General features: G+C 43.4%; 1 protein-coding gene across 1 annotated transcript in view; it reads left to right on the top strand.

Moving 5' to 3' along the window:
- Positions 1–27,358, top strand: part of efnb3b (ephrin-B3b) — a 91,139-nt gene that overhangs the window by 20,664 nt on the left and 43,117 nt on the right. Inside the window, exon 2 of the mRNA XM_033609840.2 lies at positions 27,041–27,330. Within this exon, the coding sequence (XP_033465731.1) occupies positions 27,041–27,330 (290 nt within the window). The remainder of the gene's footprint in view (positions 1–27,040; positions 27,331–27,358) is intronic.

The following is a 27,358-nucleotide window of genomic DNA, read 5'->3' as shown; positions in this document are numbered from 1 at the left end:
ATTGAACTGAACACAAGTGCAGTTTTCTTAAAAAAAAAAAAAAAAAAAAATCCCAATATCGCCTTTTGCAATGTGATGACATTGCGATAATGAGTAAAAAAACAATATGTTCTGCAGGTCTTTTACTTGGTAATCAATACAACAAGTTTCTACTGGATGAATTTAGGCATAGTGCTGCCGTTTCTCGATATGGGTGGGTGCACCGAGCCGAGTCGTGAGCAGCTGCAACCATTCAAGCCATGACGGCAGAGTTTGAGTATTTTTCCCCCTGCACAGCATGACAAGGTGAAAAAAAAGTTCACCTTGATGACATGAGGTGTATGTAGCGCCTGTTGTCTGCAGCTCAACAGCTCACTGTGGCTGTTTCTGCTTGTACTTGTCCTCCCTGCAATACTGAAAACTGATCTGCTGAGCAAATAGTGCTGAATATGTGCATATTATGTATGTGCATGTCATTATGCAGGAATAGCAGTGCTAATGAAGCAAACTCAAGAAACTCAAGAGCAAATGCCACATTGCATAGAGCACAGGTGAAGATTTGATGGCAGCATGATAGTAGCAGAGGACTTTTATTTTGATGGAATTAAAGACATTTCTACCACAAATTGATGCTAAAAAATTCACCAGAATGCAGAAAAATATTTGGTGCTCAGTTCCACATGTGTCCCCCCCCCCCCCCCCCCCCCCCTCCCGGTGTTGCAACGAAACCTACGCCCTTGACATAGATGCATCATATTAGATGGCTCCCACCGGTTCACTGTTGTAAAACTTTTAATGTGAAGCAGCAGCACACTTCAGCACAATTAAAGTGGGCAAACCTGGGGCCATGGAAAAGGAAAAACAATATAAGCGCTGGCCAAAATAGGCTTGTTTCCTGTTCACAAAGCCTATAGAGGTAAAAGGTGAGAGGTGAGAGGAGGTGTGAGGTACAATATGAGGTCTAGTTCAGGCAAAGAGCTTCTGGATTAGAGCTTAGATTCCTGCAAAATCCTCTAGCCATAAACAGTATGCGCAGAGCCCAGCAGGTAATTAGTGCACATGAAGTTCTACTAGTGTTTTGTATCATGAAGTAGCAATTTATACCCTCAAATTAACAATTCTTGCGCATAATTCGTGCTCACGAATGCTGCATGCATGCTGTTCTGGCAGCTGGTTAAGAGTTCTGGCAGCTTTTTTTTTCCAGTTCAGGCACTGATGAAGAGGAAAGGTAGAGGAGAGATGAAGGGAGGGGGAGGGAGCAAAGGTTGAAAACAGAGGGAGGATAGAGGGTTAAGAACAAAAAAAAGAAGAAAGGTAAAAGATGAGAACATGTCATACCTCTTATTAGAAACTGTGACTCTGATCTATTTGGTCTCATCTCACACCTCCGCCTTTGCACGTCACTTTCTTTCTCACTTCTCTCCTTACCCTCTCTCTCCCTCTCCCCCCCTCCGTTCTCTCCCCGCGTCTCTCTCCCATCTTCTCTCCCTCTCACCCTCCACTTTCCCTTTGTCGCACTTGTATCTATCTCTCGCTATTTCTCACTCTTTCTCTCTTTCATACCCTGCAGTCTCTCACCAGCAAAAAACTTCTCATGCTCAGTTTGGTGTGCAGCCTGTCAAGCTTGCTTTGAATACACACACACACACACACACACACCAGCATATACTCCTATAACTCCAGCATACAGCCAAGGGAATAATAGAATCAAGGAATACTCTGAGATAAAGCGGAGAAGGGGGGCGAATAAAAGGATAAAGCAGACTGAGAGGGATAGAGAGCTTCATATTATTAATTTAGCTGGAGAAAGAGAAAGAGAGGGAATTTCTTTCAATCCCCCCCCCTCTCCTCCCAACACACACACACAGATACACACCGCTGCTTCCATAGAGCTCTATAGTGGCACACAATGGAGAGATTGGAGCAGGAGGGGGGAAACAGAGAGGTAGAGATAATCCATCCTGCTGTATAAACCATGGAGTTAACTGTTTCATAGCGTCGGCTTGGCCTGCTTTTATTCCTCCATCATCATGCCTCTCGATCTAATTTCCGTCTATCTTTTCTTTGCAATCTCACGTTTTTCTTCTCCTTCTTCATCATCCTTCCATCCCTCCTGTAGTGCCTCCATCTACCTCTCTGTGGGCTCTCGCCCTAATCCTCCAACATTTCTTCCAGACCTATAGACTAGAATAAACCTGCCCACACCCAGCCAAGATTGTGTTTGTGTCTGTTTCTGCACACACACACACACACACACACACACACACACACACACACACACGGCTCTTTGTGTCCTATATGCATGCGTCACATGCCAGTGTATGCTTTTGGTGTGCGGTTTGAGAGTGTATGTTCGCAGTTGGCAGCCCACTTGCCCGTCGAATTTGGCAGAATATCTCCTCATCTGGCACAGGAAGAAGGGAGGGCGTCCCATAGCGAGGGATTACACCGATTTACACACACACACACACACATTTATTGGCACATATTTGCACGTTAAGAAATGCAAAGCCCCTTGCTTTCAGCCACACACGGGCTTATTTGGGGTGGCTCGCTCATTCAGACACTGGGATATCAGTTTCTCAAAATTTTTATTAGCAAGTATTATGAGCCGAAAGTTGGAAGAGAAGTTCAGATCCTGCAAAAGGAAAATATAAATCCACAAAAAAGGTAGTGTGCATCACTCACTGAGGCTTAATATGTTGGGGGAAGAGTAAATATATCCACATGCAGAGGGAAGTCGACACTTCTTTATGTTGCTATAAACCGAGCTGTCTCTGCAGGATGTGTCTGGTGTTGTGAGGCAGCTTTGCCCAACAAGAAGTGAAATGCCAATGAAATGCATTTCTGTAATGGACCTGCTGACAGTGCAGCAGCTACAAGCTCTGGGAGGAAATAGTCTCCAGCAGCCTGTTACTGTAAAGTGTTTCTTTGTCTCCAAAGAGAGATGGAGGGAGCTGGTGAGGGCCAGACCGGGCCCTTTGTATGAATCTGATTGATAGGTGTGTCTGACCTTTAGCACCTCTTGAGAAATCCAACAAGTCATTCTCTCACCTTATATTTAGTCCCCTCTGTATCTGCTTCACACACACACACTTGGAGACAGGCACTGGATGGAAACCTAATTCTGTCTTTTCTTTCTCTCCTTTCCAAAAACCTCCCAATTACAGCCACTCCATTCCCACCTCCCTTCCTCTCTCCTTCTCCCCCTCCCTCCTTTCTTAACGAGCAATCTCGTTAATGTCAGAGCTTCTCTTTCTCTCCCTCTCTCTCATTCTTTCTCTCATTCAGGCTTTTGGCCCATAGAGAGAAAGAGAGAGTGGGAGATATGAAGAGATAGAGAAATCAGAGCTCAGCTGAAAGAACAAGTGCTGGATGAAAGAGGTTGAGGGGAGGCAGGGTGTGGGCAGAGAGAAGCCAGAGCCTCCATAATAATGGCCAGACAAGTGTGTGAGATTACCGCCCTGGTTTCAGGGGGGACATAATTATATGCTGCACAGCCTGTCAGAAAGAACGAGATGAGGGGGGCTGTATTTAGTGATGCACCAGTGAGAGATTGGTGAGGCGAGGGCGATGACTAAATCTGCACCGCAGCCTGGGCGGTTCCAGACCTGTGTGTGTGTGTGTGTGTGTGTATGTTCACAGGATGAGTAATGTTAAGCCATTGAAAGCTGTAAATTATTCAGAGGCTTCATGCATGGAAACATTATAATTCCATGTCTGAGTGTGAATTACCCTCCGTTTTACCCCCAGGCACATATCTCACTCCAGCCCCAAGGCCTCATGGGAGATTAAAGGGAGTAAATACTATGGAAGCTGACCAGCATATAAACCACATGCAGCGGCCAGATATCCCAGCAGGATGTGGCACCTCAACTCAGAATGGAGTCGGTTTGAATCCATCTCGCTGCTTGTTATCTCTGTCCGCTCCCAAGTGTCCCCACATGGCCTAACCAAGAAGAAATGACCAAATTAAAATCAGGCCCTTGTGGTGATTGGTGTGAGGTGGTTAAAGCCTGCACTCCCCACCAAGTAAAGGCTGGAGGTGCTTCCAATTCATCCAGTTCAATTACCGCAGTGTCTACACACTGGGATGTTATTTACTATCTGTCCCTCTCCTCACATCTTCCTATTTGGACTCCTTTAGTACGGGGGATTTCCGATAAAAAATGTAGTGTTTTCCTTTTGGATCTATCATTTGAAATATCAGAAACTGTTGAAGAAAATTGGTATAAATATCTCAGTAATATCAGTGCAGATATGTGCTGGCAAATCTTTAGTTTTACAGCATAAACCTTGGGATACAAAAACAACAAGAGGTTATTCACACTGCAGAGAGCCACATGGGAGGCATGTGAATTTGTGCTGAAATGCTAAATAGATGGTCAACTGGGAAAAAAGCATGCAGTCCCACTACACAATGAAACCCCAAATAATGAATATACATCACCCCAAAGATGCTCTCTTTGTTGACAACAAAGTCTTTTTATTGGTGGGATTTTCTAAACACTGAAAATCTTGCCTATGCATAATCATGGTTTACTGTAACTTATGAGAGAATGTGTTTTAATTGTAACATTGTGTTGCCATGTTTTGTCATTTACTCGACTGTGATAAGGGAGGCCACAGTATCCATTCACACAATAATGCCACTACTGTGAGACTTTGAATTTAAGCAGCATAACTGAAAAATATTTTGGACTTTCCATAGTAAACAGACCGGACTTTTACTTACAGTAAATTAAAAATGTCCTGACAGCTCTGATGGAGCTCAGGATGCAACCTGTGCTCTGCTGAAACGTGTGTATTTTTACATGAATGACTTCAAGGTTCCCTTATATTTGGTGTGACATTTGTTCAGGCAGCGTGAGAGCATGATACATGAGAGCTGGCAACCTTGGCCAACCGCTGCCATGCTAGGCAGCCAGGAACATGCTAACGCTAGTCAGTTGCAATAGCGCTTCAAGCTAGCTGGGATAAAATTAATCCATAGTTTATTTAAGGAACGTACTGTATTTATAGTCATCTTCTGTCTCATAACTGTCGTGCCTCTTTTTTTTTAAGCAGTTCAAACACCAGCAGAGCATGGTTAGCCTATTTAAAATTGGGTGATGCAACACAGCTAAAAGGCTACGGTCGATTTTGCTGTTTTGGACTCTCCATCTCTCCTCTCTATTAAAACCGTGATTCTAAAGTTCAACAGCACAAACTTGTGTGTCACCATTTCAAAGCTGAACTTCACAAGAAAGATTTGAGGTGTTACTTCACCCTTATGAGTGAATTTGACTTACTTTAAAGGTGCTGTATAAGCCTACAACATTCAGAGCATTTATATAGTAGCAAACAACTTTTTGCGATGTAACCAGATATAGTAGAGTAATGGTGTCCTGAGCAGAGAGTGATTCACACTTCCTCTGTGTGTGTGTGTGTGTGTGTTGTAATCTGAGCTCCTCTGTTCTTTGTTGAGGTAGTTGGTCAAGTTGTGCATGCACATTAGTGAAAGTGAGTACCTGTGTATGTATCCCACTTGCTAGCTATCGACGCCACTTTAAAACATGCTCATATCATGTTTAGTGCTGATCAGACCATCCCAACCCATGGTGGCGGCATGAAAGCCCAATGTCCACCCGCCAGGTTAACACTGTTACCTCTGTCAGCACTGTTGCTATTGTTAGCACTGTTTGCATTGTTGGCCCTGTTAGCTGCTAGTTTAGCCACCTCCATGTTGAGAACCGTGTGCAGGCAATCCTGTCTCAAACTGAGTCTATGGATGTCGCATGCAGTTCCTTTGATTCTGGTGTCACTGAGCATTAATGCATTCAATATCATAGCAGCAGCGCATACACCACAGTATGCTTACAAAGTCAGCTTTAAAAGGAGAAACAAGGTTGATGGTGGCTTTGTAAATTTTTTATTCAGCCTTTGCTTTTATAATGATCGCACTACTGCCTTCACCTGCAGATAGTGGCAGTTTACGGTCATTCATTAGGAGATGACATGACTCTGACACAACAAGAAGAGCAAATATGGGTTCAAGTAAAGAGCTAAGTTACGACACAAGACTTTAAACATCACAGACTGGTTATACATTGGAGAATGTTTCTTTAATCTGCAGCTGGTGGGTTTTTTTAATGCTGTAACTGTGTTGTCACATTAGAACTTTTTCTCACATTTCCGTTTCCTCTTCGCAGTAGACAGGAAGTTTGGGAGAAGCAGGGTTGGAGTTGGTTTGTAGGGTGTGTATACTTGTGTGTGTGTGTGGGTTGTGGAGTGTTGGGTGTGAGTGGGAGGTGAACTAGCATGCAGCATTAGTTCTGCTTGAGCTGATGTGTTAATTAGCCAGCCGGGTGCATAGATAATTAATGAGAATCATGATTAATGACTGTACAGTATGCGTGGCTAAGGCGGAACGCAACTCGCTGATAAGGCGGAAGGAGGAGGAGGATCAGTGGCTATTCACCCTCTGCTGAGTGCCCGTTGTGTGTGTGTGTGTCTGTGTCTGTGTAACATGTTTGCCTGTAAGTGTTTGCACATGTGAGTTTGTGTATCTGACCGATGTGTGTGTGCGTGTGTGTTGCCAGGCGTGGGCGTTGATGCCAGTATGAGTTAGCAGGCCTGGCAGTCGGTAGGCCTAATAACAGACTGCAGCAGGTCAGGGGGGCATTTAACACTTCTAAACACACTGGCAGAGCTGCCCACTGATGCCAGATCAGAAGCAAGGCCTCACACACAGATCAACAGTGGAGTGAAGGACATCAAAACTGACCTGTTGTTGTTTGACATTCTTTCTTCGGCTGAACACAACACTGCTTTTACACTGCGAACAATCATCTCACCAAGTCCTTAAAGTCTGACTATAAAAAAAAAAGTGTCAGTGCAGCAAGATTTTTCCAAATGGTTTTCAATTCAAATCAGCTTTCTTCAGTTATTTAACAAAATTAAGTTTCATCTTTAGAATTAGAGTGCAGCAACGTTTCTTGTTTCAGTATGGAAAATTCTTGAAAAAGTTGATTTGTATTGGAAAGTGGTTTAAATGTTATCACTACCTCGGCAGATGTTGTCTGTTTTTCTTTTTTTACAATAAGGTTTAATGACCCATAAATTACTTACTTACTTTCTTTCAAAATAAAATAAAATAAAATTAAATTAAAATGAAATTTAGAATATAAAATTTTAAAAAAGAAGTCTGTATGAAATTGAAAAATCCAGACGTTGAAAAAGAAATTATGAAATTATATATATTTATATATAAACAGAAAACAGTCAATACAATGGATAATAAAGTCAATAAAGTAGTAAGGTAATAAAGTTAAGTTTTCATTGATTAAGTATCAAGGAAAAATGCTAAACATTTGGTGGTTTCAGCTTCTTAATTGTGAAGATTTTATCTTATTTATGTCACTGCAAGTGTATTATCTTTGAGTTTTGGACTGTTAGACACACACACACCAAAAAACAAACAAACCCCAAAGCAATTATTATCACTTTTTTTTTTTAATTGTAATTATCACTAACAAGAACTAGAGCAAATTACAAATCAACAAAACTAAACAACTTAGCTAACAAAAATAATAAACATGAAGTCAATGCGGTATTCCATCTTCTCGTTGTTTCCTTTTTTTTTAACTGCGACCAGTGTGGCTTTTGCCATGTCATTTTCTTTTACTCAAACCCTCCACATACATTTAATCCCATTATGTTTGATTTCTTTGGATTTCCAACAAAAAGAAGCACCTGTGCCACCTATAGGAGGATCTGCCACTGGTTGCAGCCCTACTAATATAATATCTTAACATTTCTGTGGAGCAACACTGAGTCCTTGTGGTTAGAGAAACTTTCCTTGAGGTGGAGATCCCAGGTTGGGGAAGCCATAGGACAATTTCCCACTGAGCAGATATGAAATATTACATTATTTAAGCCGATAGCATAAATTGAGTTTGCATATTAAGCTTTTTTTTTAATCTTATCTTAAATGCCCTGCCAGTGCGGGGTCAGACTAGATGACTGAATGAAATTAATTTAGAGTTAAACACTGCCCAGATAACATTCTTCTGATTCTTATTGAGTTTAGAGACTGAATTTGGTTGATCTTAAGTGGAGCATGGCACTGTGTCCAGGTGTGTTCTGCATTAAGTACTGATAATAAGATAAATGTGTGTGTGGTGGATAGAGGTGTTGACTAAATGGCAAACATGAGATGAGAAAGAATGCACCGAATAAACCAAATGACGCCCAGTGTTTATCTGCAGTTTGTTCGCTATGAATACTAACTCGGCAGTGACATCACCGCCTGTGGCAAGAGGTGGTTTGACCGCTGACCGTGCACACAATCGAGGCCTTGACCTCTCATTGGTGCAACCTGCAACATATGATACTATCTCACCCAATGAGACCGAGGCTTGGGAACAAGCTGGGAGGGGGGTGACATACCACTGCTCGCCCTGTGTGTGTGTGTGTGTGTGTGTGTGTGTGTTAATCTGCTTTGTCTGGCAGGATGCACCATCAGCACTCAAGCGTGACCCTTAACCTCTAACCTCAAATAAGGGAGGACGGGGGTGTGGAGGTCCCTCTGCAAACCCCCCCGCCTGACACCCATTAACAGAGAGTTAGATCCATGGCACGCAGAGGGAGCGCAACTATGTTTGAGGGTGTTTGCGGCGTGGGGAGAGAGATGAAGGGGGAGGGGGTGGAGAGGAGATTGAGGAGGACGGAGATGAGAAGCAAGTGAGGAGGAAGGGACATGAAGAACAGTGCGTTCTGTACTTTCTTCTCTCTCCTCTCCGCGCTCTCTGATGAGGAGACAAATAGCTATTGTCATCTAAGAGATGCTGGAAAAAGCAGCTCGCGCTCACGCTGCCTTTGTCTTCCATCTCCGTGTTTGAGAAGGGATGACAAAGGCCATTTTCATGCTCTGCGTCTATCTCTGTCACCTCCTCCTCCTCCTTCTCTCCTCTCACTTTTAAACCTCTGTCCTCCAGGCTGCCCTCCTCTCCTTTCTTCCCTCCTTCTCTCACGCTGAGCCTGCCATCTCTTTAGTCATGCCTTAGCCTCTCCCTTTCTCTCTCCCCTTCCCCTGCTATGTCGCCACGTCCTTGCCTTCAACCCTTTCGCTTCTTCATCTCCCCACCGTTCATCCGTCTTTCCCCTCGCTTTCCCTCCATTCACCTGCCACGCTCCTCTGCCGGGGGTCGGCCCTAATTATTCCTCACTCATCTTTTTCTCCGCATCTCTCCTCTCGTTTCCCCCCTGACACCTCACACCTGTAACCCAGCATGACATCTCACAGTCTTTCATCCATCCCTCCTCCTCTTCATCACTCTCTTCTCCTTGTTCTGCATCTCTGCATTCCCCCCCAAAATTTTTTCAGCCTATTTTTCACTCTTGCACAAACTTACGTAAGTTCTGAACTCTCTGTGTTTTTCCTCTAATTCCACGTTTGCTCTCTTTTCCTGCTCTTGTTCAGTTTTTCCTCTCCGTATCTGATGTTGCACCTGCTTATGCGCCCGCCGCCTCTCTTTCTCGCCATCTTTCCTCTCACTTTTAGCTGTCAATCAACTTGTGACTGAGGTTTCTGTTTTTTTGCCAAGAACATAAACATGCACCCAATTTGAACCAGTTGCACTCAATCCAATTTCTCTCTTTGAAGAGAGTGTTGCAATCCAGAGATTTGGGTGGCTGTGGAGGGAGATGTTCATGGAAAAAGCACTATTTCTCTTCCTCTGTCTCACTCTTTCCTTCTCTCATTGTCAGCCAGTGGTCTCTCTGGAGATCCCCCCGAAACAAAGGGAGGAATAAAACAGTATTTTTAGACCCTTTCATTTTTCATTACCATAATGATTTGGGCTTTGTAGAATCTTTTCATGTATATTTGACTGCGTGTGTGTTTATGTTTGTGTGTGTTCAACAGGGTGTGCAGGGTGTTTCTTTTGCCGCACTGCCGCTCTCCCCACTCGGGAGCCCAGAGGTTGAAAAAGAGAGCAAGCACACACACACCCTGCAAATCAGTCATACTCATCCCCAGCCGTGCCTCCTGTCTATTTATTCCTCGATTCATCCGATTCTTTATTTATTTTACACGCTGCTTCCTAATGCAAATAGGTTTGTCTGCTCCCTGCCGAACTGTGGGAGCAGCATGGGACCCGGAGTGTGTGTTTATGTGTGCGCGCAGGCGAGTAAGTGAATCCGTGTGCATGTGGGAGGACGAGTGAGAGTTTATATGTGTGTGTGTTTGTGTGTGTCTGTGGGACCCAGTGAGTAATAGAGCCAAAGTCCTTATCTGTCACCAGAGAGCTGCCTGGCTCTCTCTCAGCTGTCAATCATCCAGCCCTAGAGACAAACACTCTGCTTCAAACACTATGAGAGGCAGAGAGAGAGAGAGAGGATGAGGGATGGATGAGGTAAAGAAGAGAGCAGGGAGGGAGGTGGGGAGCGAAGGAGCAGGGAAGAGAAGGAGGGATAAGGAAAAGATGGCAAGAAAGAGAAGGAGTGCGGCGGGAGGAGGCAGGTGTGGAGGGAGAGGAGGAACGTGAAGGACAAAAGGATAGAAGTTGTGATAAAAGTGAGTGCGGAGGAAGGAGGGGGTAGGGGGAGAGGTGTTATTTCAACACCTCTGTTGTGTGTTCTTCAGGCCCCGCAGGTAAACGGGGAATGGAAACTTTAAAACACTTCACCTGCATGAATTAGACAGGCCCCTTGAAAATACCCGGGCGACTTTTGAAAAAGCCACTCTTTAGAAAATAAAGTGGGAGAGAAGTGGCGAGGTGCACGCACGGACGTGCTCAAGCACACGCCCACACACAGCCGTGCACTCTCACACATATTCACACACACACATTCTGGCAAAGCTATCAGCACTGAAATATTGGCATGACACACTTCAATATCCTGACGGGAGTGAATAGGATTTTTGATGACCTGGAGGCTTTCTCTTTGGTTTGTGTGCGGGCATGTGTGTGTGTGTGTGTGTGTGTGTGTGTGTGTATGCATGTGATTGCACTTATATGTGTCTGTTTGCAATTGACGCAGCCGTCAGCTATAGCCCTAGACCCTGTCTGTCCTACTTTCATGGCCGCATCCCTCCCTGACTGCTCGGACTCCCTGCTCTTGCAGCAGGCTAACTGTTGATTTTACCGCGGGGCTCCACCACCCCTGGGTCGAGCTGGGACTGCCGCTCCAGCGCTTTCCCCTAAGCCCTTAAAGCTTCCTTCAGCTGAGAACGGGAGGAGGCGTGAGGGTGGGGGGTGTTAGAGAGCCAAAGAGGAGAGAAAAAAAAAGAGGGAGCAGCGGAGGGTTTGAGCCCCAAATCGCTTCAAGATGCGTTCCACTGGAGTCGGAGTAGCAGAGAGTCTGGGAGTCGGGTAGCGCTGCTCGGAGCCGCTGGGGAAACGGAATGGAAGCCAGGTTCCCATTTCGAATGGTGGATTAAGCACTGCTGCAGATGCACAAGGCCCCTGTTGGGATGCACACAGCAAACATACACATATCCTTGGACTTATATCCTTATGAAAACCTTCTTTTGAGTATAATAATTCCCATACCTCAAACTAGCCTTATCCCTAACATAAATGTAGAGATATTTCTCATTGCATTCGTACACTGAAGCTTGAATGATGAGACATTTGGATAGAACAAAACTTCACCAACAAAAACTATTAGAAACACATTAATCGGCGATGCTGATAAGCTGGGTGATACGTTCCCAACCCAATCGCCAGAAAACATGTTGGTGTTATACATTTCTGCAAACTATGGACACGTTCCATTTGTTCTTTATTATGTAGTGCGTAAGTTGAAACTTTACATTTCAACAATGCTGTCGTTAGATTAAGGCGCAAAAAAACTGATCATTTAGGGTTAGGAAAAGATCATGGTGTGGTCTGAAATACCCAATTGTGGTGGCACTATCCCAGCAGGAAAGGTTAAACAGCAGTGTCATTTGTGGTACTGTCCCTGCTGGAAAAACTTGTTGTTCTTTGTCTGTCTTGGACAGTGGTCTGCAGTGTTGCAGGTGACTTGTATAGGTAACACGCCGTCCACTAGCCCCTCCGCCTCCCGATGACAAAATCACCTCATATACTGCATCACTTCAGAGACACTGATATGAAATGTATAAAACATGCAACAATGTTTTCTTCTGGCAACATTTTCTTCTGGCAACCAGGGTGATGTTCCTTCATTATGATGCTCATAGGCACTGTAGTTAACTTGAAGTCCCCACATACAGTATACCGTCTTGCTACACCCAGTTTGAATGTTGTCACTTGATTAAATAGGCACCACAAGTGGTTATCAGCGACATAGATGCGGTTTAGATGGCTCCTGCTACACTGACTAACATGTCTACAGTGTCATTATCAGTGCATTAAACTGCTGTGTTTATTGTTATGCGGCAATAGAGGAAGTCTGGAGAAGTAACATTAGTATAAAGAGCAAGAAAGTCCACTTAAGTAGACAGGTCAAACAAAGGACTTTCCCTAGGAGAACAGGGCTTGTGTAAAACCACACGTAAAACCACAACGTTAGGTTATTTTTATTTTAGGGCAAACCATGTTTTTTTCTTAACCTAACTGCATAGTCTCTGAACCTAAATCTAAGGAAAGTGAAGCCTAACAAAACCACTTATGATAGTAATGGTCATTCAGTGGGCTGATAACAGCACTCTAAACCCACTAGTCTGTGCAGAGTCAGTCTGTGGAGCCTTTTAACCCATATCTTTGATGCTGACAACCCCTAATAACCCTAATTTAATTAGCTGATAACATGCAAAATGGATGCTTGCTACCAGAAAAAGTCACTAGAGCAGGATATGCATATTACTCCACAATTAAAAATAGTCCTCAGCAAAAGCATTTACTCCTGTTTGAGTAATGTTTGTTAAAAACTACAGTACCCAGCTGTTTTAAGAAATGATAATGCCTTTCTAAAACTATATATTTATTAATGTCTTCAGTAGGAACTTAGAGCTGAGTTCACAGGATACAGGAGTTGGAAACTTTACTTGGAGAGACAAGGAAACACTGTTGGTTTTTGTCTTCACTGAGATTTGCTGACATTAAGAAAATATAGAATAACGCCAGCCTTATCTTTTACGCTAAGGTTCCAGCACAAATAAACATAAATATACTACTGGCATGCACTTTTGCTCACACACTTAGCAGCTTTGTAAAAAAAAAAAAAATGTCCCAGGGGTCCTGCATATTTGGTGGCCCCTAGGGGCCCCCTATGGATTACACTGCTCTCCTGACACCGTGGCCTGACGGAGCTTAAGTTGAGTCGCCTTTAGCTAAAGTTTCAGACTCCCTACACCCTGTGGCCTCTCCGGAGCAAAGTTGAGCCTACACACACACACAACTGGCCCTTTGGGGTCACAGATGGGGAGAGGGGACCCTCCGGAGAACGCCCACATGCATGAACCCATGTGGAAACACACACACATACGGGGAGCTTTGGAGACGTAGGTGACCCACACTTTGGCAGGTCAGCGTCTCACCTCACTCCTTCACTCCCAGAGGGACGGCTCTTGGATGGTTCTCTTTCTGTGTGTGTGTCTGTGTGAGTGTGTGTGTGAAGCATAGAGAATAAAAGCCACTGCATGCATTATAACCTTCAGTCCTCCAGAGCCCTGAGTGACCTAATTAAATTAGTGAGGTGGTTGGAGTGAAAGAGTTGGAGCTCAAAGACTTTTCCCACAACAGGCATAAACACCAGCTGCCACTATCCATGTATGTGTGCGCACGTATGTCACCATGAGCTATATACTTAAACACACTAAAAACCTCACTGGGAGTTATAGGGGGTCTGTAGCATGTGTTTGTCTCAAGGGTCTCCTTCAGTCACCGTTGAGGGGTTCACATGTGTAGGTGTATCCATTTGTGAACTGGGGGGGCCCTCTCAATCTCTTCCCCTCTCTCTCCCTCTCTCTCTCTCTCACACACACACACACACATGCAGAATTGTCAGGACCTGCAGTGCTCTATCACCACACACCTCCACTAGACCACCTTAATGGGCCCAATCCAGACTGCTGCAAATCATCCGGAGTACATGCTGAAAATGGGGAAAGAGGGGGTGGGAGGAAAAGAGACACAGGAGCAGGAGGAAATGGTGGTTTCAGACAGTTTAGGAGTGAGAACAGAAAAAGAAATAGATGGGGGGATATTTTAGCCATGAGGAGGGACGTCAAAAGTATGATTTTAGGTTTTCATGATCCCCCGGAGGAATGGTTGGGTTTCATGGTGGAGCAGCTCCTTCAGTTAGAACACAACATGCCTCCACTGTGGCTTTATGGCTGCTGGTTAGTGCATGTCATCATGTTCAGTTTCAGACAGAAGCATGAAATCCTGCCAATGTTAACTGACACTGTTTAGAAAAATGACAAAATATTCAAGGTTGAACAGTTTCAGACAGGAGGAACATAGCCGATTACTTTTTAATTGATTGGTTAAATGAAAAGTATTTGCTTGTTCCAGCCTCTAAACATTAGGTGCACTCCAGTCACTTGATGAGCATATTGGGAGTGAACAGTCCAGCAAACCACAGATACATTACATTTGTACATTTAATATGTATTATGTTCCTAAAGTGACATAGTTCTGATAACGTAAATGAGCTGACTTTGTCATTTGGAGGTGGATGGGATGGTGGATGGTGTGACGTTGAGATGGCTGCCAAGATGCAGACCACTGTTCGAGACCAACAACCAACAACACTGGTTGTTTTTAAGTGCATTTCCAGCGAGTATTGTGCCACTGAAAATGTGTATTTTAAGCCAAAACATCTTTTCCTAACGGTAACAAAGTGGATTTTGTGCCTGTATGTAAAATTTCAACATATCCGTTACATAATGATGTACAAATGTTACATATCTGTGGTTTCCAGAAACATATAATGTCAATATTTATTCTGGCATTTGAGTTGTAGGTTTCCCTGCGTAATATAACTTTAAATTTAATGTCTTGAATATTGAATATGAAACAATATCTCTGGTTTTGGACTATTAGTTGGACAAAATTAGCCATTTGAAGAGGTGACACAGGGCTCCTGGAAATTTGGATGGATATTTGTCACTGTTTCCTGAATAATCAACCAATTTATGAATAATAAAAGCAATCATTATTGATAGTTGAAGACATGGGAAAACAGTCTTTGACTATTAATTTAGAGATTAATATATAAGTGCAGTCCAATGAAAATCTCTTAACTTTGTGATTTTGAATTTTTCAAATAAACTGAGTCTTCCTTAGTGGGTACTTTTCAACCTGAATAAACCATTTAAACCAACATATTCACAAAGCTGAAACAGTGATGTTTATTATTAACAAATCAAAAGTAAATGTTGTGGGGATATGTGGTTTTCTCAGGACAGTAACAGCCTTTTTAAAATCAGGCCAGGTTTAGAAAATACCACTGTAATATGTATTAAATTACAATAAAAGTAGCAAGGTTTAATACAGACCATAATACAAAGTAGAACATTATCGATATAAAAATAAATGTTACACCAAAGTAAAAATAGACACTACTGAGCTAAAGCAAGTACGTTTAAAACACTGATATTTAAAAGTATGTTGCTAAAAGGCCCCAGGGGTACCATACTGTGGATTTTAAAGCGCGCTGCGAAAGAACATGTAATTATTGAACCATTTGTTTTTATGTCACATTTTCCTGGCTCACAGAGATATCTAGTTATTTTTGCATTATTCCATTTCCGTACCACTGAAGTGTTTTTGAACGAACTCAAATCAAAGCAAAGCTGCGAACAAGTGAGGTGACATATGATTGGCTGGAAAGAAAAGAAAGACAGGAACGAAGAAAGGTGTAGAGAGACGGAGAAAACAGAACAAGGGGGGAGGCTCGGTGAGACACAGGATTGAATACAGAGCAGTGTGTAGAGCTCACTTCTGGCGAATGTTTGGAGTCAAAAGAAGCAACGAACAAAAGTTCTGAGCTGGAGATGCAGGAGCAGAAACACGAAGAGAGAAAAAAAAACAGGAACAAGGATGCAAATGAGAAAAAGAGATGAGGAAAAAAAGAGAGGGAGGTGTTTGCTTGAGAAAAGTTTCTGTTGACCTGAATATGGATGCGTTGTTCAGCTTTGTTCAAAGAGGAGAAGAAGTCTTTCTCCATAGTTAGTTCTAGTTTCTCTTCATGGTGCAGCTACAAGTTTCAACTTAATGTGATACGCTCATCTGCTGCATTGTATCATATGGAAGGTATTGAGCGCAGCAGGAGCATAGCATCAAGGGAGATGAAGGGTGTGTGTGTGTGTGTGTGTTTATAGGAGAGGCAAACACAGTGTGTGTGTGTACGTGCTCTTTACAAATGCCAAGGCATCCAGCGTGCCTCCATCCCGTGTCTCCGTGGTTACGCTGGGTGTGATATGTACTGGATGTGACACAGACGCTGCAGCATTCTGGACCGCCTCTGGACAGGAGGATGAGTGTGTGAGAGAGTGTGTGTATGTGTGTGTGTGTGTGTGTGTGTGTGTGAGTGTGATGACAAGGACACAGTTACCTTCAAAGTCCCATGATGCCAACTAACTATTCAAACAAGGCTCTGCATCCCTACCTGCTGACTGCCACCTCCCATCTCTCCCTCCCTCCCTCCCAAACAACATCAGTGTCTCTCTACCTTTCTCTCCACCACCTCTTTTCCTCTCATCCTCCTCTCTTTCTCTTTCCCTGCCTCTCTCACCATATGGAAACTATTACCGCCGTTGTCGTTTCTCACCACCAACATTCCTGAGGGCTTTCCAGCGCTCACTGACTTTACATCAACCTTGTGCTCCTCTCTCCTTGTTCACGCTGCTCTTCATCGTTGGCTTATCTCTCATTCTGTCTCTCCGGGTTTTTGTATTTAACTCTTCAATATCCATTTTTCTTCTGTTATGTCCGTATATGTTTTTTTCTTTTGGCTACTAAGATTCAATGGAACAGACTGAAAACACAACATTAAAGTATCATCCCCTTGTTACAGCGAATGTTAGCAAACCATTGCAAATTTAGCCATGTTAGCATCAATTATAAGTCGTGCTGTTAGCTTTGTTTTGGCCCACCAACCCCTGAGAGGAATACATGTCTCTTTAGCTGCTAGATGCTCCACTATGTTCACCAGCTACTTGTTAACTTTTCTGTCTGCTGCTTGGTGCTGGGCAGGAAGTCGGTTTATTTTTCACAGAAAACAGCTTCCTGCTGTGGCTGGAAATGAGGGTGCTGGAAGCTGAGTTTTTGTGCCAACAAATTCAATATTTGGTATCTTTTGTTAAAATGGGTCTCCACTAGAATTTGAAATACAGTTGTGTGTGTTTGAGGAAAATTTGACTGCGCCACATCAAGGCTGATTTATAGCTGTATGTAGGCTCTAGGCAGTTGCCTGTGCATTGGTCTACACCACTGCTAGCATTGTGCGGTGGTGTGTCTGTGGCACTCTGCACTTACACCTCCAAAACACTAGTTGGCAGAGGGGTTTCTGTGCCACTAGTGCAACAACGTTTAACAAATGTAGAAAACTTGTCTCTATTACAGACAAAATTGTTGGCTTTTACTAGACACGTTTTCCCCACTAATGCAACATGCTATCGTTAATAGCATAAGCCTATGGTATCTTTCATTGCATATATTAGCCTAGCAGCTAGCAGACTTTTCCTCCTCTCTAATGAAGCCAAGATAAATCACACACAAGACTTCAAATGCTGTTTGTGGGGACTTTATTGTGTCTACGAGATAAAAGTAAATACATGGTATGCGTCGCCATGGCATTTAGTCACATTTCTGGGGAGATGCACGTCAGGCTATGGTGGAGGCTACGCAGCTACATTGTAACATAGACTTACTGTATTTGGACTTCACAGTATTGGGCACACTTGACCTTTTGACATACATTATTTTAATAGATACTTTCCATTCCCTTTGACCATCCAAGAAGTATCTACTTCATTCATTTGAGCAAGATAATAGTTTCTCTTTAGAAATGCGTACTGCCCAGGATGCCATGAGTTGAGACTGAGAGAAGTACATGTCTGGAGTTCTGACTCTGTGTCTCTTGGTAGTTTTTCATTATTTCTCTCATATTATTGGTCTCATATTATCGTTGACTTGTAAGACCCTCCTCAGGAGACAAATGTTTGAAATACAGTGAGTCTGTGTTACCTACGGTATACCTAAGGCATAGATTCAACACAGATATATAAACAGGGCTTCAGTTTGAGCTGACTGACCTTCCAGCGGGACAGAGGGGTTGGTGAGGATAAGCTTGTCTTGTAATACATAAGAAAGTTGATCGAAACTGTTCTGTTTATATCCCCCTTTTTTCTAACTAAAGGGATCATTTCCAGAACAAAAGTTCTTGGATGGAAACCCTGCTCGTAACTTTCTTTCTCCCTCTTTCTCTCCCCGTTGAACTCACATCCATTCCACCATTTCATCCATAATAGAAATGTTCGGAGGTATCTGGGCCATGCCTTCTAGAGAGACTCAAACTCTCATCAATTTACATTACAGCCCCCCCCCCCCCCCCCCCCCCCCCGCCCGTCTCTCCCTAACCCCTCTCTGTCTCCCTCTATTTCGTACAAATGTATCTCTATCCCTCTGCAGCTCTATACACACAGTCAAAGACCACTTTCTGCAGCTCTTCTCCAGGGTATATGGTTCTTTAATGAAGACAGTAATCATGATTATGGATATTTTAAAACCGTCTGTCTGCCCTGTGCACTGATGGAAGCAGAGGCTGTCGTGTCTGCATGATGCTGAATTTGAAATAACTAAATCATGATCATTGATTATTAATCCCGAGAACAGCTTAAGATGACAAATAATGTGTCAGAGATGATACAGGAATCGGGAAACGTCCTTTAACTTGAGTGTTACATAAAGCTACAGCGGGGAACCAAGGTACTTCATGATTTTTTAATGAACAATTTAATCCTCTCAGACTGATATATGACTAAATAATTATATAAAAACACGAACATAGCATTAATTCAGTAATATTTCACAGGATGGCTTCTGCCAACGTGGAAAAATCCCTTTTCGATTACAGAGCCGATCAAAGACGAGGTCAAGATAAAAGAACGCAACATGAGTAAAATTTAAAAGCTCCTGAATCTTTTATTGTAAACGTATCAGATGGAGCAGCAGGCAGAAGATGTAGGTGAGGCGTGCTGAGCACAACAGGTCAATTTGATTCCAACAAATACTGTGTCAAAGACGGATTGTGCATCGGGTGAATACATGTTTTATATACTCCCAACCATATGTTTTACATTATATATGGCTGGTGTGTCTGGGGCTGCACAGCATATAGGGGTACTGATTGCTGCAGCAGAACAGTGGAAAATGATAGCTGCCGCAGTCCCCTCTCTGTGTGGGTGCCCCGCAAAAAATCTCCATCGTAGCAAGTGATTTAATCCAGCACTGAGGCTTAGAATAATATTTTTCTTAAAGTAGGTAAAACAGTCTGTCAGTAGAGTGAGATAATTTTACATATCCAAATCTCTTGAATCATTTTCTTCCTACCAGAGGAGTCGTTTTTGTTCTTTCAAGACTCTAACACTTGTTTGAAAGGAAATTCATTAAAGCAAATGAAAGTGCATTGGAGTAAATTTAATTATGGCGCAGAATTTTCACTTCAAGAGTGAGGTTTAAAAAATTCCATGTGGGCTTAAATGACATGTTCAAAATGGACGTTTTCCGCTGTGTGTGTGTGCGTTTGCTCACTGTGGCATTCTTTGGAAAGCACCTCTCCTGCAAATGAGACCCAGCGGATTTACTTTAGACAGCTACTAGATGGCCTGCAGGTGTTGCAGCTCAGCGGGTGTGTGTGCGTGCACGCTTGTCCTATACAGTGTGTGCTCCTCCCGTAGCCGATCGGTTTGCTACTCTTTAGTGTGCGTGCTCCCCCGCCGTGCGTCTGACAGTGTGTGTACATTAAAAGGGGGGGAGCACTCAGGGCCCCTGTGTGTGTGATTACGCTGTGTATACCATGAGATTAGTGCAGACAGCTTTATGCGCAGGGCCTGCTATAAATCTCCCCCGCCACAGAACCGAATACCGCCATCGTTTATTATTCCCTAATAGATCGGTCCTTTGCTGTCTCTCCTCGGCTTCCCGCTCGCACCAGGTTGTGGTTAGCTCAAGGACAAAACCCCCACAGAGGATGGGGGAGGTCAAAGTTGATGTGGAGTTTCGAGTAAATCCGCCACGCTGATTTCATTTTAGTTTATTTTGCGCTCTCTGCCAAATTCAGTGTCCTTCCCTCTCCCTCCTCTCCATCCTCCTTCTGTCCTTTTTTTTACACTAGTTTATTTATCCACATTATGCTCTGTTGCAATCTGTCCAACTTCTTGCTCTCTCTTTGTCCTTATGTGTTTGTTTTCATGCTTTATCACTTTGAATCCCACCTCTTCTCTTTTGTCTCCCACCTAATTCTCTCCACACTATCTTCGGTTTGTTTGGATTTTTCTCTCACGGATTCGATGCTCACACTCATCTGCCCTCCCTCACCCCGCCTTCATATTCTCATGTTCCTACAGACATAGAGTGGCACACACACACACACACACCCTCTCTTGTCCCCCCTCCTCTTCCCCCGTCGGCTGCACCTGTGTCCCCGGCTTTGGTCCGGACACATCTCGGGTTGCCACTGTGGAATCTGGGAAATGTTCGAGCTGTCCGATACGCCGCCCAGAGCAGGTACAACTGCAGACAACATGCAGATGGACAAGAGAAAAGACAGAGACAGACACACATGGAGCTCACAGGGGAGGCCATTGCTGTCTTTACATCTCTTGTGTTCTTTTTTGTCGTCGTTCGTTAATTTTTATTGCAAATTTAATATCTATTACATCTTACAAGTTTATATGCTGACAACTGCTTTGAAAGGGTGGGAGAGAGTGGTGGGTGAGAAGCAGGAGGTGTAAGAGGTGGAGGGGGAGGTCAGGGAGACTGACACTTGAGTCTTCTCAGCTCAGCTCGGGGGTCGCGGCGGGGTGACGCTTGGGTTGAGAAAATGATGTTTCTGCCCTCATAAAAGAGCCGCGGCGGAGAAAAGAGAGGAAAGCCCCCCCCCATCCCCCTCCCTCCATCTCTTCTTCCTCCTCCAACCCCCCCCACACCGTGTTTCAAAGTGTGGCCACATGAATGGCTCTATTGTTAACGGCTGAGAAAAAGGGAAGGGGAGAGAGGGAGAGAGTGGACAGCCAAAAAGAGATGAGGGAGAAGGGGAGAAAAAAAAAGCAGATGGAGACAGAGAGAGTGTCTCTCTCAGAGCAAAACGTAGAAAGAAAAGAGGAAAGGGAAAACGTAATGGTGCTCAGGGCTGTGTCTGAATGGGATGATTTATTTAGATGTGGTCACAGACGAACTCTATAAAGTTGTTTATAAGTTCACCTCACTTCACTTCCCTTTCCTCTCTTCTGCACTTCTCCACTGGAAGTGTGTTTGACAGCATCGTGGAGATTCACAAGGCTCGCAAACGGCCTCGCACTTTACACAAGACTTTAAGAGTGGATTTAATACATGTAGTTACAGAGAAAAAAGGCTGCATGTAAGTGACTGTATATCACCATACTTGCTGTTTGAATGCTGTCAAGGTTTGTTGACACTGAGGATGTCACGCAGAAGAGAGGGAAAGTGCGAATTGTGAGATAAATGCTGTTTTTCTTGCTCTACCACATGATTAGATTAGGTCAAGGTGTCCCCACCCCCATCCTGTTTACAGTGCACAAACACACTAGGTTAACTCTGGGTTAACTCAGCAAATCTGACACCCTGAACACGGAGCCTATCAGAAAATTGAGTTCTGTAGCAGGAATATGCTGCAGTTCACTGTCACTGTCTGTCTTTCCTTCTTCCTCTTCTCCATCCCTCTCATTTGTCTGTGTTTTCCTCCTCTTCCATGTGATATTTTAAGGTCTTTCCCTTCTGTGGAGTGTTTTGTCTCCGTTTCCTTTCTGCTTGTTCACCACATTTCTTTGTTGTTGCTACATACCTTGCCTGACATGTTCAATATTTTTTTCTCCACTCCCCTCCCTCTCTCTCACATCACTGATTTCTCCCTCTTTCTTTCTTTTCTTTTTCGAGCACTGCACCTGCCCGGTGGCATTTTACCTTAACACTCATACCGTCCTCTGTGTGTGTCTGTGTGTGTGTGTGTGTGTGTGTGTGTGTGTGTGTGTTTGCTCTGCCATTCTGCAATGCAGCTTGACTGTGACTCAGGCTACCATCAGATACACTCACAGAATGCGTCATGCAGGAAGCAAAAGGTGCTTGTTTTTAGAAGAGTGTGTGCATGTGTGCGTGTGTGTGTCAGTGGGTTCCAGTGCTCATGTTTAGGGAAAACTAAACCTGTGTGTTTGGATGTGGGTGGATGTGTTTGGGCAAACCTTTTGTGTTTAGCAGAAGAGCATTTGTATGGGCCTCTGTGTGTGTATGTGTGTGTGTGCTGAATAGATTTTTCTGTTTAGGCTTTGCAGCAGACGCCTCAGGAACCACCACCATGTTTACAGTTCATACTCTATAAATGGTGTGAGTGCCTGCACTTGCCTGTCTGAAGCCGACAGGAAGGTGAAATATGTGCGTGTGTGTGCGTACGTGTTGAGTGAAGCTGAGTGCCTGCCTCTCCAGTCTAAGTATTGCCTGATAACCCCGAGTGACCCAGGTAATGAGAAGTGGAACAGTGGCTTCCCAGCAGGCCTCTGGGCCCGCCTCAGCTAAAGCTCCTCCGCCGCTCAAGTCTGCTTTCTCAAGTTCCCCTCCGGTGTGCGCCGGCAGCCAACACACCAACAGATAAAGCGTACATCTCAATTTACAGCAGGTTTAAGGCTGTTAGCTCGCAGTACTATAGGGAGATGTAGCCTGCATGGAAGGGGAGGATTGGTCAGAAAGATGCAGGTACAACAAAGAGACAAAATCCCTCTAATAATGTGTCCTGTATAACCTGATATTGACCTTAATGGTGCTTTAAATAACACAAGTACAGTGTTGTCTCGCAGCATGAACAAAATAGCTGCAAGAATAATGACATTTCTGTCAGCTCCAGGGCATGCATGACCAAGAGGAAAACCGCGGAACAGGAAGTTAAATGAATCTGATTCACATGGGAACAAAAACAAAGATGATCTGATAACAGCAAGGCTATCAAGCTCCAGGTTAACAACATTTATTCTGACAGCAAAATTAAGCTCATCTTGCTCTGATGTTCACTGTTAAAATATTGGTGGGTGGGGGTGGGGGGGCGTTGAGTCTTTTATTTTTTTAAAATGTCATTTTCAAAGGGGCATTCCACCGATTTTACACATGCAGATCAGTTTACTTGTCAAGGTTCGTGCTACACAGCCTGGGAAAACAGTTTTATGTCTTTTGTGGCTCTGCAGAGAGATTTCACACTAATGATGTCATAGCGATGTCAGTTATCCCATTTTTGGCTTAGAGACCTCAATATTTTTAATTGAAAGCCTGTGTTAAAAGTGAGGGAGTGGAGTTTTACAGATGTGGGCGTGTAGCAGGCAGTGAGGGTCTAACAAAAATGCTATAAAGTTGCATTATGGAAAATGTAGGATCCCGTGTTTTTGGAGCTTGACTCACACCGGGGACCAAAGGCTGATTTATAAATGTAGGCCTACGTAAGCTCTATGCAGGACCTATGCTGTAGCCTATGCAAGGGGCCCACGCCATTGTGACGAGTAAAACTTGTGAGGCGTTCTGCAATCACACCTCCCAAACACTAGTTAATAACGTCATTAGTCAGGTTTCTATGCCTCTGGACTGAGCCTCTGTGAAGTGCAGGAAAGTGTGATTGATTCAAATAACATATGAAACTCACATAAAACATGGCTTGCTAGCAACTATATTAAACAAAAGCACAAAATTCGGCACCATTACAACTCATAAGGTTCATAGATAAACCAACCGCCCTCTGCTAGACATGTTTCCCCTCAAATACAACATGCTAACATTATTAGCATAAGCCTATGGCATTTTACATTGCATTAATTACATAAAAGACAAAGCAGACGCGCACATTCAAAAGCTGTTTAACGCAGGTGCAGGACAAAAAGAATAGCAATAAACAACATAAAAAATGTCCGCACACTGTTGCTCCCTTAGATGAAATTTATTGGCACATCCAAAAGAAGATTTACCCATAAAACATTTGTCTTACACTTGAAACATTTTCCTAACCTACTGTATACAACATGCTAACATTATTAGCGTAAGCCTTTGACATTATCCTGATGCATAAATTAGCTAATCAGCTAGTGGACTTTTTCTTTTACTCATAAGAAGCCAGAATGAATCACACACAAGACTGAAAGTGCTTTTTTGTGGGGGCTTTATTGTCTTCACAATTTATTGTTTCTTATCTGGGAAATAAAAGTAAAGAATATTTTGTTTCCAAAGAGGGAAATGGATTTCAGTTTACATTTCTGGTGAGGTGCACATCAGGCTACAGTGGAAGGTACGAGTCTACGCAGAGCCTATGCTGTAGGTACGGTGTCCATTCAATGCAGAAGTATAAACTCTGCTTGAAATCAAACATATCTCAGCCTCTATTGCCTCAATTCTTACAGGTATGATGAAAAATCTGCCTCTCGCAAGTCCCTCAACTTTATGGAAGTGAAGTATTACTTCTCTGGACTACCCCTTTAATTTGCACAAGTACAACTTATGAGAAACGTGCATTAAAAAAGAGGGTTTATTCTTTACCAGATGAAGTTATATCAGTTAAGATCACTTTGGCCCCTTTCATTATTACCTAATAATGTGAATAATTACTTGGCATTTATTTGTTTCAGCTTTTGAGGGGAATCCTGAAAGAAAATAGTCACTGATTTAGTCCATCTAGGCAAATACAAGTGTAATTTGTTGCTGAAGTGACATTAGTAGGATTTATTTAGTCTTTTTAATAGAACAGTTACACAACATAATTCTCACTCTGTTCATGCTTTGTGATCCTGTATTGTTTATTATTTAATGGTCAAACAGTTGTCTGACAGCAGAACAGAGAGAATAATTAAGCAGGTTTGAGTGCTGTGACTCCCAAGCGCTCATGTGGATTTGTTGGAAACAGAAGCAGCGTCTGAGTCAGAGTTAACAGAAAATGGGCTTCTTAACATTACAGGCGTTTGCTTCCTCCCACTTAAACATCAAAGTGTCACTTAGCATTCTGTGAGAATTCTAACAGTCAAGAAAATCCAGCAAATCTCCTCCTCCTTTTTATCTTTTACTACTATAAACACTTTCCCTTCTTTTTCTGCCAGTAGTGACATTTATTTTAACCTGAGATAAAGTCACTATGGGTGTGCATAGACCGCTTTCTGATTTCCCACTGTTAGCCAATCATGCTAGCATGGAGTGTTAAAGCCATCACAGGCCTCGGGAGCTAAGTTGATAACTCATAGTAGTTGGCCTTATCAGCAAGAGATGGCCCTGTGCTGTGAGGGGAATGACAGAGTTTGAGTCATTTGTTGAGTTTATGTCCCGCTGACTGCTGGGTTTCATGTTCTCTGCTCTGGAAAGACCTCTGAAAGCTGTGCAGCCACAGCGAGCCCACCAGCAGTCCTTGCTGCAAAAAAAACAAAACACTTGATGTCGGCTTCTAGCTGGATTTTGACCAATTTGGGTTTTTGCAGATATGCACAATTCATTTCCATTTTTATGTGAAATATATTTCTTCAAAACCTACTGCAGTGTTTACCCCAGGAAAGCCATTTAACCTCATTAAGACCATGTTCCATTAGAGCTGTTCACTGAAACGCCACAGTTACATTCTAATGATGATGATAATAAATAAACCATACGTCAAACAGTTGCATTTAAATCACTTCAGGCTGCAGGTTTCCCATACGTGACAGGTGTCAAATCATCAGCTCGGCTATAAACAAACAGACTGCACATCATTCATATCAGAAGTGGATGACAGACATCAAACCAGCTCATTAGCAAACTAATTAACTGTACATACCTGAGATTTGGCATCGGCAGCCTCGTTCTGCTGATGTGCGGCGATAGTTGTCTGCCTGTTTCTTCCTCTACGGACACGCCTCAGTTCTTACTTCCAAATAGAAGAGCTGAAAACACAAGGAAATTAGTTCTGCAAGAAGTGGAAAAGTAAAAGTTTTCGTTGTTGGTTTGTTGTTGTCTATAATATTTCACTTTCATTTCCCATGCATACATTTACATGTATATGCATTCCAAGTATTTCTGTGCAACCTTTATGTTGGGATAGACACATCCGCTAAGGTTTTGACAACAGCAAACAGTGGAGGAGGTCATGATAATGTACCTTTTAATGGAGGCAGCATTATAGAATGCGGTTAAGCCATTAAGTACATTGCAACATGTGGATGGTCAATTCTTTATGCAATATTACTGATTTAAATGTCTTTGTCTTGTCTTGTGGTCGTGGCTCGCTTGAACTACTTCACACTGCCCCCATGGTTTCCAGTGGTACTATTCCTTTTCGTCTGTATCCGTAAGCTTTCAGAGAATGTGCAGAAATATGGACGACATGAACGCATGGTACACACAGAAGGCTCCATCAGTGTCCATATGTGTAATCTATCGTTTAGCATAAATGAGCCCTGTACAAGATTTTGATCACTGAAAAACATCTCTAAGCAGAAGGTAATTTTTGTGGGGTAGTTGACAGGGAAAAAGAGATAAGAAATAAGAAGATGTTTTTCTAATAACTGAATTCATTTTGGTTTTGGATTGGTGATTATTTTCCTCTATGTGGATCATCAACTGGTGGTCATATTTCTCTACTTTCGTCTCCACCACTTCATGAGGTCAGCAGGGGATTACGTGAGATTGTGTGGTACAAATTTATTTGTGCAGTTGATTGCACAGCAGTTCCTCTGTAAAAGCACCTGTTCCCACTGAAGGAGAGAAAATAAGAGAGAAGTAGGAGAAATAAGAGACGTAAAGGACCCATCTGTTGCTCATTCAGCACCAAGGACAGGTGGCTCTGTACTGGTTTATATTGCAGAGAGCACTTTAATTAATTATTCCCTCCCTCTTCTCTTTTTCTTTCTATTTTCTTGCTCCCTCTCTCCTCCCTCCAGGTTCAGGGACGACAAGGGCTACGTTCTGTACCCTCAGATCGGGGACCGGCTGGACCTCATCTGCCCCCCGCTGGACACTGCCAGGTCCACGCCAGAGTACGAGTTCTACAAGCTCTACCTCGTGTCGTCGCGAGAACAGGCGGACCGCTGCGAGGTGACCGGTGCCCCCAACATCGTGCTGACCTGCGATGAGCCCGCCCGCGAACGTCGCTTCACCATCAAGTTCCAGGAGTTCTCGCCCAATCTGTGGGGCCACGAGTTCAAGAGCATGCACGACTACTACATCATCGGTGAGTCGAGGAGGCAGAACGAGCACTG

Source organism: Epinephelus lanceolatus, chromosome 22 (genome assembly GCF_041903045.1).
Source record: "Epinephelus lanceolatus isolate andai-2023 chromosome 22, ASM4190304v1, whole genome shotgun sequence".
Taxonomy (NCBI): Eukaryota; Metazoa; Chordata; class Actinopteri; order Perciformes; family Serranidae; genus Epinephelus; species Epinephelus lanceolatus.
The sequence above is the reverse complement of the archived record's forward strand: the minus strand, read 5'-3'. Positions and strand labels throughout refer to the sequence as shown.